Source organism: Nicotiana tomentosiformis, chromosome 3 (assembly GCF_000390325.3).
Source record: "Nicotiana tomentosiformis chromosome 3, ASM39032v3, whole genome shotgun sequence".
NCBI lineage: Eukaryota > Viridiplantae > Streptophyta > Magnoliopsida > Solanales > Solanaceae > Nicotiana > Nicotiana tomentosiformis.
Window position 1 is genome coordinate 106,354,009 of NC_090814.1, and position 18,647 is coordinate 106,372,655.

The window sequence follows — 18,647 nt, forward strand, 5'->3', positions numbered from 1 at the left end:
GTGCAAGCTCAATTTTGCGAGATTTTCGTCCGCTTCTGCGGACCCTGCGCACCTGAGATGGCCATTGCGCTTCTGCGTGCTCGCACCTGTGAGCCAAGTTACGCATGTGCGATTGCCCCAGAAGACAGAAATTTTAGCCTTTTCTTTTAAGTCCGAATTTGATCCGTTAACCACCCGAAACTCACCCGAGGCCCCTGGGACCTCAACCAAATATACCAACAAGTCCTAAGACATGATACGAACTTAGTCGAGTTTTCAAATCATATCAAACAACACTAAAACCACGAATCACACATAGATTCAAGCCTAATGATCTTTGAAACTTCCAATTTCTACAAACAATGCCAGAACCTATCAAATCACGTTCGATTGACCTCAAATTTTGCACACGAGTCATAAATGACATAACGGAGCTATGAAAATTTTTAGAACTGGATTCCGACCCCGATATCAAAAAGTCAACCCCAGTCAAACTTCCTAAAAATTCGACTTTCGCCATTTCAAGTCTAATTCCACCACAGACCTCCAAATAATTTTTCACACACACTTGTAAGTCCAAAATCACCATACAGAGCTATTGGAATCATCAGAATTCAATTCTGAGGTCGTTTACATATAAGTCAATATTTGGTCAACTTTTCCAACATAAGTTTTCAATTATGAGACTAAATATTTCATTTCACTCTGAAATCCTTCCGGACCCGAACCAACTAACCCGGTAAGTCATAAAACAACTGTAAAGCATAACTTGAGCAGTAAATGAGGGAATAGGGTTATAATACTCAAAACGACTGGTCGAGTCGTTGCACTTTAAATGAACAACTACGAGTTCTATGTACTTAAGTTACACCGAACAAATTTCACATGCTAAAAACAGACATCTAATATTTAAAGTTTTAAAAATTTAATGTTAGACTCAACCCAAGAAAAGAAAAAAGAATAGAGCAGAACACATTTTTAAACTTTTAATATCTTTTGTTATAAAAATAGCTTAAATCAATTTTCTACATAAAATATTTATTTTAGAATCTTGATAAATTTATTTATACTATTTTATTTTTGTATTGTCTAGAAAAATTGAAAATTGATTTATTCCTTATACGATGATTAGCATAAAGTTTTTATACTTCATTTATACCAACTCAAAGACTGTGCGCTTAATTGCGTTAAAAAAAAGTTTGTCCCAAATTGACAATTAATTAAGTAATACTCCTCCGTTTCAAATTAGATGAGCTACTTTCCTTTTTAGTCTGTTCAAAATAAATGACACATTTCTAAATTTGGAAATAATTCAATTTTAAACTCTTCATTTTACTCATTTTACCCTTTAATGAGAACTTTTATAACCACACAAATGTCATGACCCACAAAACTTTTACCCCTTAAACTTTTAAGACCACAAGTTTCAAAAGTCTTCCTCTTTTTTCTTAAACTGTATGCCGAGTCAAACTACCTCATGTAAATTGAAACAAAGAAAGTAACTATTTTATTATTTTCTTGTACTATGATATTATTAATATAATATTAATAAAAGAGATGTTGAATGAGATATAACAACATAGCATATTTTATATCTTATATAATAATGATAATAAAATCTCTAAACTCCAAATACCATATAACTAATTTAACCAAATATCATCTTATATTGAATTCAGGTATTGTATAAATGTAATAACATTCATTTTGATCATTTGAACAAATATCACATTTAGTATAACATCAATGGCTAATTTTTAATAATTTATTCTTCTTACACGTTTTATATTAATTGACGTGACGTGCAACGCATGTAAACTAAAAGTAGTTTCTTCAATAGTATAATTAATCAACTTGTCAGAGAAGGAGTACGTACTTTAAGTAGTTTATATCTATGTGTTCACAACATTCTCTGTCTGCATTGGCTTTTCTAATTATCTGAAGAACAAAAATTGCTGTAGTACTCCACAAGTTAACAATAGAAAAGCTAGCAAGTACTCTTCGTTTTTATTTGATTTGAAATAGTATGAATATCATGAAATCTCGAAGAGTAACATGAAAATTTTGACCTTTATACCTTGTTGAGGCAACAAAGGAATAATAATATGAGGATTATTTAATAACACACACTATTATTTAGTGATATACGTTTTTTTTATAGATGTTTGATTTATTGAATTAAAAATGAATATACGGGGATAAAATATAGAGTATGTGTTTGATTTTACACAAGTGTAGATGAATTTATACATATTTTTATTTTCAATTTTAACCTTGATCTTCTTAAATGATTTCGGAAGAAGAGTTTTGAAGTTGTCTTATGATTATTTTATCTTGAGATAGCTTACTTTGACACGTAAAGTACAATATAAGAATAATATCAAAATAATGCTATAAATAATCTCGGAATTATTATACCCGAATAAACAATTCAACCAAACACATAATAAAATGATAAATATATTTGCAATGTATAGAATATAGGGTTATACAAGAACCAACTTGCATTGGATCTCTTGCAACCAATTTGCAACAGATCTCTTGTAACACTATCCAAAAATATACCTTTTTTATTTTCAATCATGGGCTATCATCCCTTTCTTTTGCTATCTTAAAATAAAAATTAAATAAGCATTTTTTCAAACTTAAAAAACAAGAAGAAGAAGTGAAAAAGTGATAAGATATTCTTAAATTAACTAATCTCCATTGGTTTCAACAAAATTATGGTATTCATAATTGATGCATGTGATTATTGTTACCCCACTTGCCAGTAATTAAGTCTTTGAAGGAGCATAGACATGGCCTCCTCCCTCCCTCTCCCCAGTAATAATAATAATAATAATAATAATAATAATAATAATAATAATAATAATAATAATAATAATAATAATAAGGGAAAATGCCCAAAAATGACTTTGTGGTATTCGAAATGCATCAATTATAACCTCGTTTAAATTTGATCCAAAATGACTCTGTCATTATAAAATAGGTCTACTAATGCCCTTGTATTATTCAAAATAGATCAATTATAACCCCCATTTAAATTTGAGCTCACTAATCACCCTGTCATTAAAGAATGGATCTAATACCGCTACTTCCCTCAGTCAATAATGATTAGGGGTGCAAATGAATATTTAAGAACCGACTAAACCGACATAATCGTACCGTGCCGAACCGATTTTTAGGTTTTTTTAATAAAACCGTATGTTTTTATATAAATCTATAACTGTACCGATAATTATGGTAGATTTTTTATTTTATAAAAATAAACCGAAAAATTATTGAACCGTCAAATTTAAAAAAAAGATTTTGCAAAATATTTTTATTTTTTAAAAACTAATGCATATGTAGTCCACTGCTTTAGGAGAGTTTTTTTTTCAGTTTAAAAAAAAAAAAGAATTTCCAGTTTTTACAAAAAAAATACTGAAAAGACTTAAAAATATATATTTTGCAAATTCCTTTCTTTTTCTAGTTTTTACAGAATATATATTTTTCAGTTTTTAAAAGTATTTTTAAAAACATATTTTGTTTTCCAGTTTTTACAAAAGCAAATACTTTAAAAAAACTGAAAAGACTTAAAAATATATATTTTGCAAATATTGAACCGTACGGTTCAATATTTTTTCAGTTTATTTTTATAAAATAAAAAATCTACCATAATTATCGGTACAGTTATAGATTTATATAAAAACATACGGTTTTATTAAAAAAAACCTAAAAATCGGTTCGGCACGGTACGATTATGTCGGTTTAGTCGGTTCTTAAATATTCATTTGCACCCCTAATCATTATTGACTGAGGGAAGTAGCAGTATTAGATCCATTCTTTAATGACAGGGTCATTAGTGAGCTCAAATTTAAATGGGGGTTATAATTGATCTATTTTGAATAATACAAGGGCATTATTAGACCTATTTTATAATGACAGAGTCATTTTGGACTCAAATTTAAACGAGATTATAATTGATGCATTTCGAATACCACAAATTCATTTTTGGACCTTTTTTTCTAATAATAAAGAAATTGAACAAACCAACTTTATCTATACAAAAACGAAGCAATCTAGATTCTAGGGGAGGGAGGCATTCCAATCTCCCGCTATCGCCTGAAGATGCAAACTCTTCAAAGCTCTTCTTTGTTCTTCACATTCCCATCTTCTAAAACCCTCCTTAAACCCCAATCTTCAAAATTCAGTTCTTTTTCTTTATTCCCCTCTTCTTTATCCAAGCCTTCCCGACCTCTTACACTTCACTGTTTCAGTTCAGATGAATTCCCAGTAGGTGATGACGACGCATTTCTCGAAGCATTTGGGCCCAAGGAGAAAGAATCCGAAGAAGAAGCCCGTCGCAAAAACTGGGTCGACCGTGGTTGGGCTCCATGGGAAGAAATCCTTTCACCTGAAGCTAATTTCGCCCGAAAATCTCTCAACGAAGGAGAAGAAGTCGCCCTTCAATCTCCTGAAGCTATTGAAGCTTTTAAAATGCTTAGCCCAAACTACCGAAAAAAGAAAATTTCAGATATGGGTATAACGGAAGATGAGTATTACGCTAAGCAATTTGAGATTAAAGGTGAAATTTCTGAGCCTTTGAGTACTATGTGGGCTGGGCCTTTAGTGGTTCGTCATGTGCCGCCTAGGGACTGGCCGCCGAGGGGGTGGGAGGTTGATAAGAAGGAATTGGAGTTCATTAGGGAAACCCATAAGCTGCAGTCAGTGAGAGTGGACTATGATAAAGTGGAGGAAATGGTGAAAATGGAGACTGATGATATGGGGTTGGACCGGTATAAGATGTTTCTGAAGCAGTACAATGAGTGGGTTGCTGCTAATAAAGATAGATTGGAAAAAGAATCTTATAAGGTAATACAGGGTTATTTGTATCCGTTAATGAGGTTTTATGTTAATGTTAGGCTATTAATGCATTGCTGAAGTCTTTAATTCTTGCTGTGCTATCACAAATACTGTATTTAGAGGTAGCATGTATTGGTGTTCAAGACTGCAACTAGCTTTTATCTTTAACATTGAGTTAATTTTTTTGATGTAAAGTTTTATCTTTTTTACGCGCTTCACTTTTGTCTGAAAAAATGCTGAAAAAAGAATGTATTTTTGGATCATCAATATCTACTACTTACGTGCAATTTGTGATGTCTGTGCAGTATGACCAGGATTATTATCCTGGGAGGAGAAAAAGGGGAAAGGATTACCAAGATGGAATGGTATGATAGTGTTGCATTTCCTATTGCTGTTGAATATTTTTGCTCTTTATTTTGGGTTAGTGATGTATGTTTTTGTCATAACTTTTCCCCCTATTCATTTGTTTGCAGTATGAACTCCCGTTTTACTACCCAGGACAAGTAAGTTGCTTTCCTTTCCCTTTCTCTGATGATAATACCGTGAATCTTACTTTTGACTATTAGGAACTCTGTTTTCATACATCTCGATGGATGAATATGAAAATTTGTGCAGTTATTGAAGAGATTACGAAGTGCTTTAGCCATATTTTACTTTTAAAAGTCTGAGCGGGATAATCCTGATAAAAAAATTGTTTGAGCAGGATAATTTGATTCTTGTATATTTTTATTCAACCAAACGAGCTTAATGGTATTGTAGTCTGTAGTTCCACCTTTTTTCTCTTTTGTCTTTTGGTTCTTTTATGTTTCTCCCTGTAGTTTCTATCATCTTTGAGTAGTTTCTCCTACAGTTTGGCGGTAAAAATAAACATGTATGCACTTTTGAAGAGAAATGATAGAACATTATCTTCTAATTTTACTTTAGCCACATTTTTTTTGCCGGTATCCCATGCTACCCCTTTTTGTCAAAGTTTGATACGATCCTTTGTTATCTATAGGTGCACATTCATTTTCTCTCTAGTTTTAATTACTAGAGCAATTTGACATGCATTTTCAACGTCTTTGTAATATGTAAACTGTAAATTTATGTCTCACACAAAATCTAGGAAACTGTAAATTAACACAAAACTAAAACCTCATCGAGGATTAGTGTTATCCATTTCAGATTGTTAGGACATAGAGCTACTTTTTGTAATAGGTCTTGCATTGCTCAATTCAATTGGAAATTATATCAATTTATTAATCATTGTGACACATGAGTTTTAAAGAAAGGCAAGCTTATAGGAAGTCTTTTTTCAGATTTGTGCAGGTAAGGTGACAGCTATACATCTTTATCAAGGAGCATTTGTTGACATTGGAGGTGTTCATGATGGGTAAGCTTGTTCATATGACCTGTATAACAAAATTCCGGACGTATAGATGAAAACTTCAGATTATTGTGTTTGATGATTCCTTTGTCAATGCATTTCAGGTGGGTGCCAATAAAGCGAAATGACTGGTATTGGATCCGCCATCACATAAAAGTTGGTATGCATGTCATAGTTGAAATTCTGGTGAGTGATGCTTAATATAATCTGAATTTCTGTACATCAAAGAACAACATCCGAGTTTCTAGTCAATATCATATCATTTGACTAGCAAGTCACTTGGGCTACAAGAGTATATTACACTATTCTGCTGAGAATCATGCTCCATTATGCACTTATCATCAGTTATCTTGTTGGTTTTTGGCTTCTCAATGAACTTGGAATTAAGTGTATTAGTTAAACACCAGATTGCAGATTTAGCCTATCTTCATATGTATTCAGAGGTTATAGGAATCGATACATTGATTGCCATGCATTATTGAGAAAATCTGACAGATTTAGGGGCCAGTAGGAGCCTTATTTCTGGGATGTCATTCAATATACACAATTATATTACGCATGTGTATGAGTTTAGGTTACAAGACATATAGCTGCTGTTAGTTTGGCTGTCTCGGAAAAAAAGCACGTAGCCCAATCAGTTTTTTGGTTCATTTGCGCTTATTCTTACCTTCTTTCTTTTAACCATCTTCATGAAATTGAGATAATTTTCTGGAATTCTGTGATAAAGTACAAAGGCAGGACATCTGATCTTGTATGCTCATGTAAAAACTTATGTATATCTTGTAGTTTCACTTCTCCTTTCTGGTTCACAACTATTTTCATATTTAAGATGCTTGAGACACTCTCAATTATGGTGGATTGATGCCTTAATATTTTTTTGTTCCTTTTCAGGCTAAACGCGATCCTTACAGGTTTCGGTTCCCTATTGAGATGCGCTTTATTGATCCTAACATAGATCACCTAATGTATGTAGATTTGCAAATCTTAATTTTCTGGTTTTTAAGTGCATTTATGATCTTTCTAAGACATTCATTTCCCAAATTTCGTCAGTGTTCATACTATGCTTCCAGAAACACATAGATGCTGCTTTGGGTCATATATTCTGACACTAACAGAGAGAGTTATGATTGCAGCTTTAATAGATTTGATTTTGCGCCTATATTTCACCGTGATGAGGATACAAATCTAGATGAATTGCGCGTAAGTACCATTTTATTTTGGCCGACTTTTGTATTTCCTATTAATGGTCCTATTATATGATGCCTGATTTGGTTCATATTTCGTAGGATGTTGGATTCACTTTATCTTCTATATTATGATTTTTCTGTCTGTCTCATTTCACTTCATAGCGTGACTGTGGAAGACAACCTCTTCCTAGAAAAGACCCTGGAGTCAAAGTCGAAGAAGAACCACTATTATCAAATCACCCCTACGTGGACAAGGTATGCCTCTTTGTTTAAGCATTTATACAGCTTTGAATGCTGGAGCTTAGTTCTGCATGAGCTCTTCAAACCTAAGTTGCTCCGACACGGCAGTTTAGGTGCCGTACCCGTGTCGACACGACACTGGTATGGGTGTGGATATGGGATCTGTACCGGATCTGGTCAAACAATTTTGGGTACTTTGAACACGACGGACGGAAAAGTTCGAGATGATATACAATTTGATTCTCGAAATCAGAACCAAAACTAGGTAAATTTGAAGAAATAGCATACCTTATCTAGGAAATCAATCCTTTACTTATCTACAACTTGAGAATAAAAAAGAAATCCACACTTTACAAGTTATATGCAAGTATTCCACAAAATTTCTCATAATTTAGAGATTATTTTATTTTTTTATTTTTTTGAATTGTTTTTTGCCGGATCCCTGTACCTGTATCAGTACTAGGATCTGTATCCCATCTTAGAATTTACATCTCGAAATATCCGACCTCTAGATCCACACCCGTGGCGGACACCCGCACCCATGTCCAAGCAACTTAGCTTCAAACTAGTTACGTTTAAATAGCCATTGCTATATGTCTATATACCTATAATAGCCATAAAATTCTGCTTAAGCTTCTTTTGACAACTTTAACTAAGTTGTTCACTAAAATCTCCTTTGAAGTTGCTATGTGTTGTATGAATGTGCTTAAAAATGGATCAAACTGATCAATGTTAACCCCCTTTACTGAAGTAATTGATCCGTGTCTTCATATTTTTAAACTGCTGACCCCAAAATTTATCTCTTAGCAACATGCGTATTGGTGCACCTTAGATCATCTCAGCTAACAAGTCGTGATTAACATTTCTATCTTATTCTGCAGTTATGGCAAATCCATAATGCTGAACAAATGATTCTGGATGACATGGAGGCAAATCCTGTTAAATATAAAGGCAAAAACTTGACAGAGTTAACTGATGATGAAGATTTTGATGAAGAAAATCGCATTGAATACTCCAAAGCTTATTATAAGAAAGCGTTGCTTCCTAAAATGATTACGGTGAGCAGCTTATCAAGTCGTTTTTCTATGTTTCATGCATCTATCTGACAAGATTGTAACTTCTGCAGAAAGTCAGTGTAAAAGAGCTTGACTTGGAAGCTGCATTTGCCGAGCGTCAGGTTTGAGATAATATTAGTTACTTTGTTGTGACTAGTGATACCACTGTTATTACGTTTAGGGATGAATTAGTCGATTTTGAGATTGAAATCAGGTGCTTATGAATCTAGCCTTTGACAATAAAATTAGAGACTTAGAAGTTACATGATACACTTGTTTAAAGAAAGAAAAAGAGATAAACTACATAATACATGCTACAATTTTGAACCTTTTGAGAACCTGTTAAAGAAAATTTAAAGAATCTCAATCTAATGTCTGACCTTGGGAAGAGAACTTTTGTGGAGAGCAGGAATATTCATTACTGGTATATTACATGCCATATTTAAAGTAAACATCTGCGGTGTACAAGCAGGGTAGACTGAATTGTCTAATTCATTACAATGAGTAATCAGCTTTTAGTAATGTAGAGTTCAACAATGGTTTATATATCTTGGGGATAAGTATAGACAAAAAATGATAATCATATAGGCTCCTTTGGGTTAGAATACAGGATGACTCAGTCCTGCTAAAAGTTTCAATTTCAAAAGAGCCTGCATTTGTTGTTAACTTATTAAAGAAAATTTTCTGTACAGATGATGTGGAGCAACACATATACATGAGAAAATTTCTGCTTATCGTTTCCTTTGTTCACGTAAAAGGTTTTTTGTATCTAAAAAATTTCTTCTTAAAGGCATCTAATGACAAGATATGTCCTCTTTGTGTGGCTTTTGTTATTGTAATGCAGCACCATAATAAACTAAGAATGGAAGCACAAGAACGAGGAGAGGTGTACAAAATTCCCAAGCTGAGACGAAACATTGAAATGGATGAATATGACTTTATCCATTGGCGTCGGTCCCTTGAGGAAAGAGAGGCTATGTTAAGAGATATAAGCTGGTATTCCCACTGGCCTTTCTCCCCTAACTTAACAGTGCCAGGAAAACCTTTCCCCACAACACCAACCCCCTGGAATGAAGAGAATAATTTGTTTTTGTTAAGTGTCTCGCGTTGTTTGAGGGATGGGCTGTTTGTGGCAATCCTCACCTCATGAGCTAGAATTTGGGATTGAGTTAGGCCCAAGGTCGAGCCAAGACCCATCCCAACTCTTGGTTTACCCAATTGTGGACCCCCATGTTACATTGTCTATGCCCCAAATGTCCAGTCTTGGCGTGCGAGGGGGTGATAAGTGTTCCACATTGGTTGAGGGATGGATTGTTCTCTCCTTATATAATCTTGGGCAATCCTCACCTCATGATCTAGCTTTTGAGGTTGAGTTAGGCCCAAGGTCCATTTTCTTCACAGTTTTATTATGCAATTGACATTCATATATAATACTCCCTCCGTTTCAATTTAGATGATGTAGTTTGACTTGGCACAAAGTTTAAGAAGAAAAAAAAGATTTGAAATATGTGGTCCTAAAAGCTTAAGGGGTAAAAGCTTTGTGGGGCTATGACGTTTGTGGCTATAAAAACTTCTCATTAAGGGTAAAGTGAGTAAAATGAAAAGCTTAAAGTTAAATTGTTTCCAAATATAGAAATGTGTCATTCTTTTTGGAACGGACTAATAAGGAAAGTGTGTCATTTAAATTGAAATGGAGGGAGTATTAATTTCTCTACTGAAAGATTTGTTTACCTTCTCGGTTGGTTTTTGTTCAAACCTGAATTGCCTCATCATGTCTAACTTGTGGGGTTTTATCTGTATCGTGTTAATTTACAGAGCTTAGTAGCATCACTAAAGGTGCAGCGGTTGGATCTGGATATAAGATTGGAGACTGAGTGATAATTGATGCTTTAGTTATCTCAAGAATTCTTCAGATTCGTTTATGAATACCCAATACTCCAGTAGTCAGTTACTAAAAGTTTTGCTCCCTCTAGTTTGTCTTAAAAGACAAACAATGGATATTTTGGTTCGTACAACTGACCTCAACTAGTTTGTGATTGCGGTGTAGTTGGTCAGTGAGTTAACATGTCATGGTGTATGCAATGCATGAGTCACATTATACTGTCATGTTTTACCTACCCTTTACAAGGCTGCCAACAAAGTATGGACACGGTGGTCAGTCTATATACAAAAGAATGACTGTCAACACATAAAAGTCAGAATGGTCGTATAAGGACATGTGCACCGCCCCGCCGTCACACTTATTAATTTTCAGCAATTCCAACGACAGCGTGGCTTGTCCGAGCCCAAATCTCGGACTACCATCAGTGGGAAAACATTTGGGGCCACACAAAAATCATGAGATGCCATCAGAAGGCACCTTTGGCAGAAAGTCAGCAGACCAAGAGACAAGCAGCCGAAAGTGGGAAGGCATCTTTGACATTCTTGGCTATGGTTGATAGCAGGATCCCTCAAAGTCTTCCTTTCCAGCTTTCCATGCTGGAATAGCCTTACCAGCCCTGCCAACCACCCCCTTTGTATAGCCATTTTAGTTTCTATAAATAGGCTTTATACTCATTCTTTGTAAGCATCAGATATTGCATAATACAACAGAAAATTGGCACTTGCCTCCCAAATTCGAGTCTCTTTCTTTCATAGCTTTCTTGCTTGTTTCGTGTGATTGCCATCGCTTTAGCACGATTGTGCTATTTATTGTCTAAGGGCTGAAGCTAAGTAGCGGTCAGGCTAACTTCGCTGCCCTCGCCGAACCCTCAGAAAAATGGTTCCGCGACAATTGGTACCGGAGCCTAGGTGCATGGCTAAGAACTCACATCGCAACATAGACGAAACCCAGATCGAAGAGAACCTAGAACCACAGAGGTATGGGTCGAAAGCGCGACAAAAGTAAGGCCAGAGACGCATCTCCACCTGATAGCGAGTTGCTGCCCTACGATGGACCGGAACCTTCCGAAGCTACATCCCTCGATGAGAGAGTTGAGTTGGTAGAAAAGGGTCTGAAGGCCGTACACCGTCGTATTTCCGCTGCCGAAAACAATATCTGTTCACTTGAGTCAGTTGCCCTTGATGGACTTGGAGAAGTCAAAGGGAACGTTCAGGAGCAAGATGAAGGGCTAACCAACCTTGAACTCAAGCTCACTGAGGCTTTGTCTGCCTTACAGGCAGAAGTTGAAACTTTAAAATTGCGTCTAGAGGAGACAGCAGGAACCACTGGGCGAGGTCCCATCACTGTCCGAGAAACACATATTGAGGCTCCTAAACCCAAAGAATTTCGGGGTGAAAGAAGCGCTCAAGACATGGAAAACTTCTTGTGCCAGCTCGATGCTTATTTCGAACATGTAAGCATTACCAACGATGTTGCCAAAATCCGAACGACAGCCATGTACCTAGCAGAAACTGCCATACTTTAGTGGCGCAAGAAGAAGGCAGATATGGAGAAAGGAACGTGCTCCATTGACACTTGGAAGCAGTTTAAAGAGGAGCTAAAACGACAGTTTTATCCTCAAAACGTTGTGCACGAGGCTCGCCGACAGTTGAGGGAGCTTAGGCAAACATCCTCCATCCGTGAGTACTTGAGGGATTTCACAAAACTCACCCTTCAGATCCCCAACTTGACCAGTGAGGATCTATTGTTCCATTTCTTGGATGGCTTGCAGCATTGGGCCAAACAAGAATTGCAAAGGCGATAGATCGACAACGTCGATGAGGCTATTGTAGTAGCCGAATCATTGTCAGATTTCCGGACCGGAGCGTCTAAGGGAAATAACAATCAGAGCCAAGCTGTTGCTGCTCCAAAGACGGACACCCACCGAGGCAAAGGCAAATTTGTTCCCCGTCGGAACAACGATAACAGAGGCAACCGCAACCACTCTTCTAATTACCGCAAGGATTATGATGAGAAGAGAAAAGGAGGCGCACATAAGGCTGCTCAGCGAGATGTTTGCTATCTTTGCGGAGACCCTTCTCATGCTGCTCGAAATTGCCCTACAATGAACAAATTAGGAGCAATTGTTGCAGCCCACCAGTAGCAAGGACAAACTGCTGCGCCTACTGACAAGCAACCCGATGAGCGAAGAGCATCAGCTGATGGTGCAGGACAAGGGAAGAACAAGGCCGTAGGCTTGTTCAATCATATGGCCTTGATAAACCATATGACCATTGCCGATGTTGCTGCCCAACCGCCTCGTGTGAGGCCCCGTGAATCATTATTTGTCGATGCCAAATAAAACGACAAAGACGTGCGCATCATGGTAGACACATGTGCGACACATAATTTTGTGACAGAGGAACGAGCTAGGGAGCTTGGACTTGTCTTTATATCCAGCGACACGCTGATGAAGACCGTCAATGCCCTTCCCACTACCGTTCATGGCTTTGCTCCTAACGTGCACATTGCTTTTGGAGGCTGGCAGGGATTGACGGACTTCACCGTTGCTCCCATGGACGTCTTTGACATCATACTGGGATTGGACTTTTGGTACGAGATCAACGCACTTATTGCACCACGTATCAACCAGCTTCACATAAGCGATCCCGGAGGCTCGTGTATTGTGCCCCTTGTTCGGGTACCACAAACTGGAATGCATCTGTCAGCGATGCAACTTGTGAAAGGTTTCAAGAAAGGGGAACCAACATTTCTTGCAACCTTGACGGGAATTGTTGAGAATTCCCTTGAGGCAGTAGCATTGCCTCCCTGCATTGAGCAAGTCCTTGATGATAATAAGGACGTGATTCCGGAAGAACTTCCCAAACAATTGCCACCACGAAGGGAAGTTGATCATCAGATCGAGCTGGTTCCAGGGGCAAAGCCACCTGCCATGTCGCCTTATCGCATGGCGCCCCCAGAATTAGAGGAATTGAGGAAGCAACTCAAGGAGTTGCTAGAGGCTAGCCACATACGACCATCCAAGGCACGTTACGGAGCTCCTGTCTTATTTCAGAAGAAGTAGGGTACCATGCGCTTATGGATTGATTATAGGGCCCTTAACAAGGTCACTGTGAAGAATAAGTACCCTATCCCTCTCATTGCTGATTTATTTGACCGCTTGGGGTAGGCTAAGGTGTTCACCAAGATGGATTTGAGGAAAGGTTACTATCAAGTTCGGATTGCCGACGGAGACGAGCCTAAGACAACTTGTGTTACACGCTATGGGGCTTTTGAATGGTTGGTAATGCCATTCAGTTTGACCAACGCTCCTGCAACCTTCTGCACTTTGATGAACAAACTATTCCATCCTTTCTTGGATCAGTTCGTTGTCATCTATTTAGATGATATTGTGGTTTACAGCAACAATATGAAAGACCATGCGGAACACCTTCGCAAGGTATTCAAGGTACTAAGGGAAAATGATCTGTGCGTAAAACGTGAAAAATGCAGCTTCGCACAGCCCATAGTACAATTCCTCGGGTATACAATCAGCCATGGGGAAATCCGGATGGATAAGGACAAGGTGGAAGCTATCCAGGACTGGGAAGCTCCAACAAAGGTACCAGAACTTCGGTCCTTTCTCGGCTTAGCCAACTATTATCGGAGATTCATCTTCGGTTACTCGGCTATTGCATCCCCCCTCACTGACTTGCTGAAGAAAGACAGAGAGTGGTTATGGAGCGATATCTGCCAGGAGGCATTCGAGAAACTCAAGGCAGCAATCACCAAGGAACCCGTATTTGCACTGCCTGATTTCTCGAAAGTTTTTGAAGTCCAGACTGATGCGTCTGACTTTGCTATAGGAGGCGTACTGATGCAAGAGGGCCATCCTATAGCCTTTGAGAGTCGAAAGCTTAACGACGCTGAGAGGCGTTACACGGTCCAAGAGAAAGAAATGACTGTTGTAGTCCACTGCCTAAGGACTTGGCGTCATTACTTGTTGGGGGTACATTTTGTTGTCAAAACTGACAACGTTGCAACAAGCTACTTCCAAACACAGAAGAAGCTATCTGCCAAGCAGGCCCGTTGGCAAGATTTCTTGGACGAATTCGACTACACCCTGGAATATAAACCGGGGAAAGCTAATGTAGTTGCCGATGCTTTGAGTCGCAAGACAGTACTGGCAACTATGGTTAACTCAGCAAGTAGTGGCATCATCAAGACCATCAAAGAGAGCATGCAACATGACTCCGTGGCGAAACAGCTTCTTGCCTTGGCCAGTCAAGGCAAAACTCAGAGATTTTGGGAAGAAGATGGTCTCTTGTACACCACTGGAAAAAGAGTTTACGTGCCCAAATAGGCAAATCTCAGGCGTACTCTGCTGAAAGAAGGTCATGACTCTGCTTGGGCAGGTCATCCAGGGCAAAAACGCACATTGGCCCTGATTGAGTCTTCTTATTATTGGCCTCGGATGCGGGACGACATCGAGGTATATGTACGCACCTATCTAGTTTGTCAACAAGACAAGGTGGAATCCAAGCTTCCTGGGGGTTTACTTGAGCCGCTGCCAGTTGCGGCGAAGCCATGGGACAGCATAACCATGGACTTCATCACGTGTTTGCCAAATTCAGAAGGATTCGGCACCATTATGGTGGTTGTCGATAGATTCACCAAGTATGCAACATTTTCGGCCACCACTGCCGGTTGCAAAGCTAAAGAGGCAGCACGTATATTCTTGAGGGACATCGTAAAATATTGGGGCGTGCCTAAGCACATCATAAGCGATCGAGACCCTCGTTTCACCAGCGCATTCTGGAAAGAATTGTTCAGCTTGTTGGGAACTCAACTGCACTTCTCAACAAGTTTCCATCCGCAAACAGATGGACAAACGGAAAGGATTAATGCCTTGCTCGAATGCTATCTGAGGCATTATGTCAGCGCCAATCAAAGAGATTGGGCTAAGCTACTGGATATAGCCCAATTCTCTTACAATTTGCAACGCAACGAGGCGACTTGGAGTCCCTTTGAGCTTGCAACCGGGCAACAGCCCAACACTCCTCAATCATTGCCCGCCAACGTTGGATTGAAAAATCCAGGGGCTTATCACATGGCCAAGTTTTGGGAGGAACAAGCCGATCTAGCCAGGTCATATCTTGACAAGGCTGCCCGCAAAATGAAGAAATTTGCGGACCGGAAGCGTCGTCCAGTCAACTATAGGCTTGGAGACAGGGTCATGGTGAAATTGAATCCACGGCAGTTCAAATCACTGCGAGGCGTACATCATAGTCTGATTCGCCGATATGAGAGCCCATTCGAAATTGTTGCCAAAGTGGGTATAATATCTTACCGACTGAACATGCCGCGTCATCTGAAAATCTATCCAGTCTTCCATGCTAGCCAATTGAAACCATATTTCGAAGACATGGAAGACAAGGATCGGGCGCAGTCCAGCCGAAGCCAAATTTTTACTACTCCACCAGCAACAGACAAGCAAGTGGAAGCCATCATAGACCATCAGTTGGTCCGTGGAAAAGGATGGGGCAATTCGAGCGCACAGTTCCTTGTTCACTGGAAAGGAACTTCGCCAGAGGAGGCATCATGGGAGAAGTACGAAGATTTGTGGCAGTTCAGGGAACAAGTCCACAATTATCTTCAGTTGTGTGGCACCGGGGTCGTCGCCATTTCAAGTGGGGGAGAGTGCACTGCCCCGACGTCACACCTATTAATTTTCAGCAATTCCAGCGACGGCGTGACTTGTCCGCGCCCAAATCTCGGACTGCCATCAGTGGGAAAATTCTTGGGGCCACACAGAAATCATGAGATGCCATCAGAAGGCACCTTTGGCAGAAAGTCAGCAGACCAAGAGACAAGCAGCCGAAAGTGGGAAGGCATCTTTGACCTTCTGGGTCATGGTTGACAGCAGAAAGTCAGCACCATGCTGGAATGCACCAGGCTGCTGGAACAGCCTTACCAGCCCTGCCAACCACCCCCTTTGTATAGCCATTTTAGTTTCTATAAATAGGCTTTATACTCATTCTTTGTAAGCATCAGATATTGCATAATACAACAGAAAATTGGCACTTGCCTCCCAAATTCGAGTCTCTTTCTTTCATAGCTTTCTTGCTTGTTTCGTGTGATTGCCATCGCTTTAGCACGATTGTGCTATTTATTGTCTAAGGGCTGAAGCTAAGTAGCGGTCAGGCTAACTTCGCTGCCCTCGCCGAACCCTCAGAAAAATGATTCGGCGACACATGTCACTCATTAACGGAGTCTGCAATAACCAGGGATTGGATGACTAAAGTTCTAATTTTCTCCTTTGTTCACTGGATTGTTATTGCAAGACATTGTACAATTTTCTAAAATGCAATTGCTTACAGTCTGTTTTTGATGTTATCATGGTAAGAGTATTTGAAGGGATAATAATAAGCTACCAGCAAAGTCCCAGACATAACCTACCTAGAGAAAATAGAAGACAGAATAGAAGTAATTTACACGAATAACGTGTATATTAAAAAATTGAATTGATGTCTGGTCAAAGAGTTGAAAGCATTTAGTGTTAATATGACGTTCTCTTTAAATGAGAATATTTGACTACCTGATCTACTGCCATTGATGTCAATGTTACCTATTATGTCTTACAGCTCTTTTGCTGTTTCTTATTTTACTAGTATCTCATCTACACCCAAGTGGCACAAATAAATTTCATGTTAAATGAGTCATAGAATGGTTCACCTGTTCAGTTTGATCAGTGATTGGTTATATAGCTTTGTAGCCATTTATGTCCTTGATGTATTAAATGTTTACACATGAGGGTCCGTAGCATTATAGATTATATGGACTCTGACTGACATGTCTTTTTTATTTTTTCATCTGCTTTAAAACAATGGTTGTGTTTCTCCGAGCTGTCTTTTTTTTTTTCTCATCTACGTTAGTAACATTTAAAGAGATCCAACTTTGTCTCTCTGATGTGAAAAGTCAATCTCTAAACTTAGTTTTTGATTGTGTACTTGCTTGATGCTCTTGCAGTCGCCGAGCACTTGGGCTTCCACTGGAAGAGCCCGGTAGGTATGTGGATCCAAGTGCTTTTGGAAAGGATCAGTATGATCCTGATAGTCCCTTGTATAGATATGACTACTGGGGTGAGCCAAAGAACTCAGAGAAGAGCAAGCAGGAGCGAATGACGGATGTTCACAATAAATCTATTGTTGGTAAAGGTACTGTTTGGTATGAAATGGCATATGAAGATGCCGTCAAGGAGCGGATGCAGATGGAGGCTCAAGGAATAGTGCGGGAATTGTATGATGAAGATTCTGACAGCGATGAAGTTGGTACAGATGATGACGATGATGATGAAGAAGACTTTGATTACAGCATCCTTGGCGACCCAAGTGCGAATATATCCAACCAACCTTACGTCAATGGGACTGAATCTCGGCTATCAGATGAAGGAATGTTTGAGGATTAGTCACAGATAAAGTAGACTGATAGCAACAACACTGTATTAGTATTTGTACAGTTAGGGACTTCATGAAAACGGAGGCAATAGGTGAGCTTACTCATTCTTACTGAAAAACGGGCTGTTATACTGTTGTCATCAAGAAAGATGCACTTGTTGCTGTCAATAGAAAATCAAACAATTTTGTCTTCAATTACAGCCTTGTTGGTTTCGTTAAGAGCCATTTTTCTGGGAGGTGGAATAATATAATCTCAAGTTTGATGAGGTAAGGTGGGATATCTTGTATTAAGACTGGGGGATAAATTTATACCGTCAACCAAACATGGTATAAATTTAATCTCACCTTATGCCGCGTACGAAACAACCACTAATGGGTTATAAGGATAAATTTACATCATCAATCAAACATGATATAAATTTAATCTCACACCTTATTCCACCTCATGCCGCATACCAAACAACCCCTAATGGGTTTTCTTGTAAGCTATCATGTAGCTGTGTGGTACTGTTCCCAGGTTTTGAGCTACAGTTGAAGCTAATAACATGAGTAGATATATAGCTAAAATAACTAATGCTTAGCTGGAGTTTTTATTTGTGTGGGAGAAGAAAAAGAACAATGATTTGTAAGCCTGGCTTCTCTTAGTTCGTCCTATAG

General features: G+C 38.6%; 1 protein-coding gene across 1 annotated transcript; it reads left to right on the forward strand.

Moving 5' to 3' along the window:
• Positions 1 to 4,027: 4,027 nt before the first annotated feature.
• On the forward strand, positions 4,028 to 18,185 carry LOC104108677 (protein PLASTID TRANSCRIPTIONALLY ACTIVE 10). Its single transcript, XM_009617770.4, has 12 exons — positions 4,028 to 4,833; positions 5,130 to 5,189; positions 5,298 to 5,327; positions 6,123 to 6,196; positions 6,295 to 6,376; positions 7,082 to 7,155; positions 7,324 to 7,390; positions 7,540 to 7,632; positions 8,499 to 8,675; positions 8,744 to 8,794; positions 9,517 to 9,668; positions 17,563 to 18,185. The coding sequence occupies exons 1-12, from the start codon at positions 4,090 to 4,092 to the stop codon at positions 17,999 to 18,001; spliced, it is 2,043 nt and encodes a 680-aa protein (XP_009616065.1). The 5' UTR covers positions 4,028 to 4,089; the 3' UTR covers positions 18,002 to 18,185.
• Positions 18,186 to 18,647: the final 462 nt, after the last annotated feature.

Excerpts from the sequence above, each read along its gene's own strand:
- LOC104108677 (XM_009617770.4), top strand. The coding sequence starts at position 4,090 with ATGCAAACTCTTCAAAGCTCTTCTTTGTTCTTCACATTCCCATCTTCT. Across the intron at positions 6,197-6,294 it reads ATTGGAGGTGTTCATGATGG|GTGGGTGCCAATAAAGCGAA; the intron begins GTAAGCTTGTTC and ends AATGCATTTCAG. Across the intron at positions 6,377-7,081 it reads ATGTCATAGTTGAAATTCTG|GCTAAACGCGATCCTTACAG; the intron begins GTGAGTGATGCT and ends GTTCCTTTTCAG.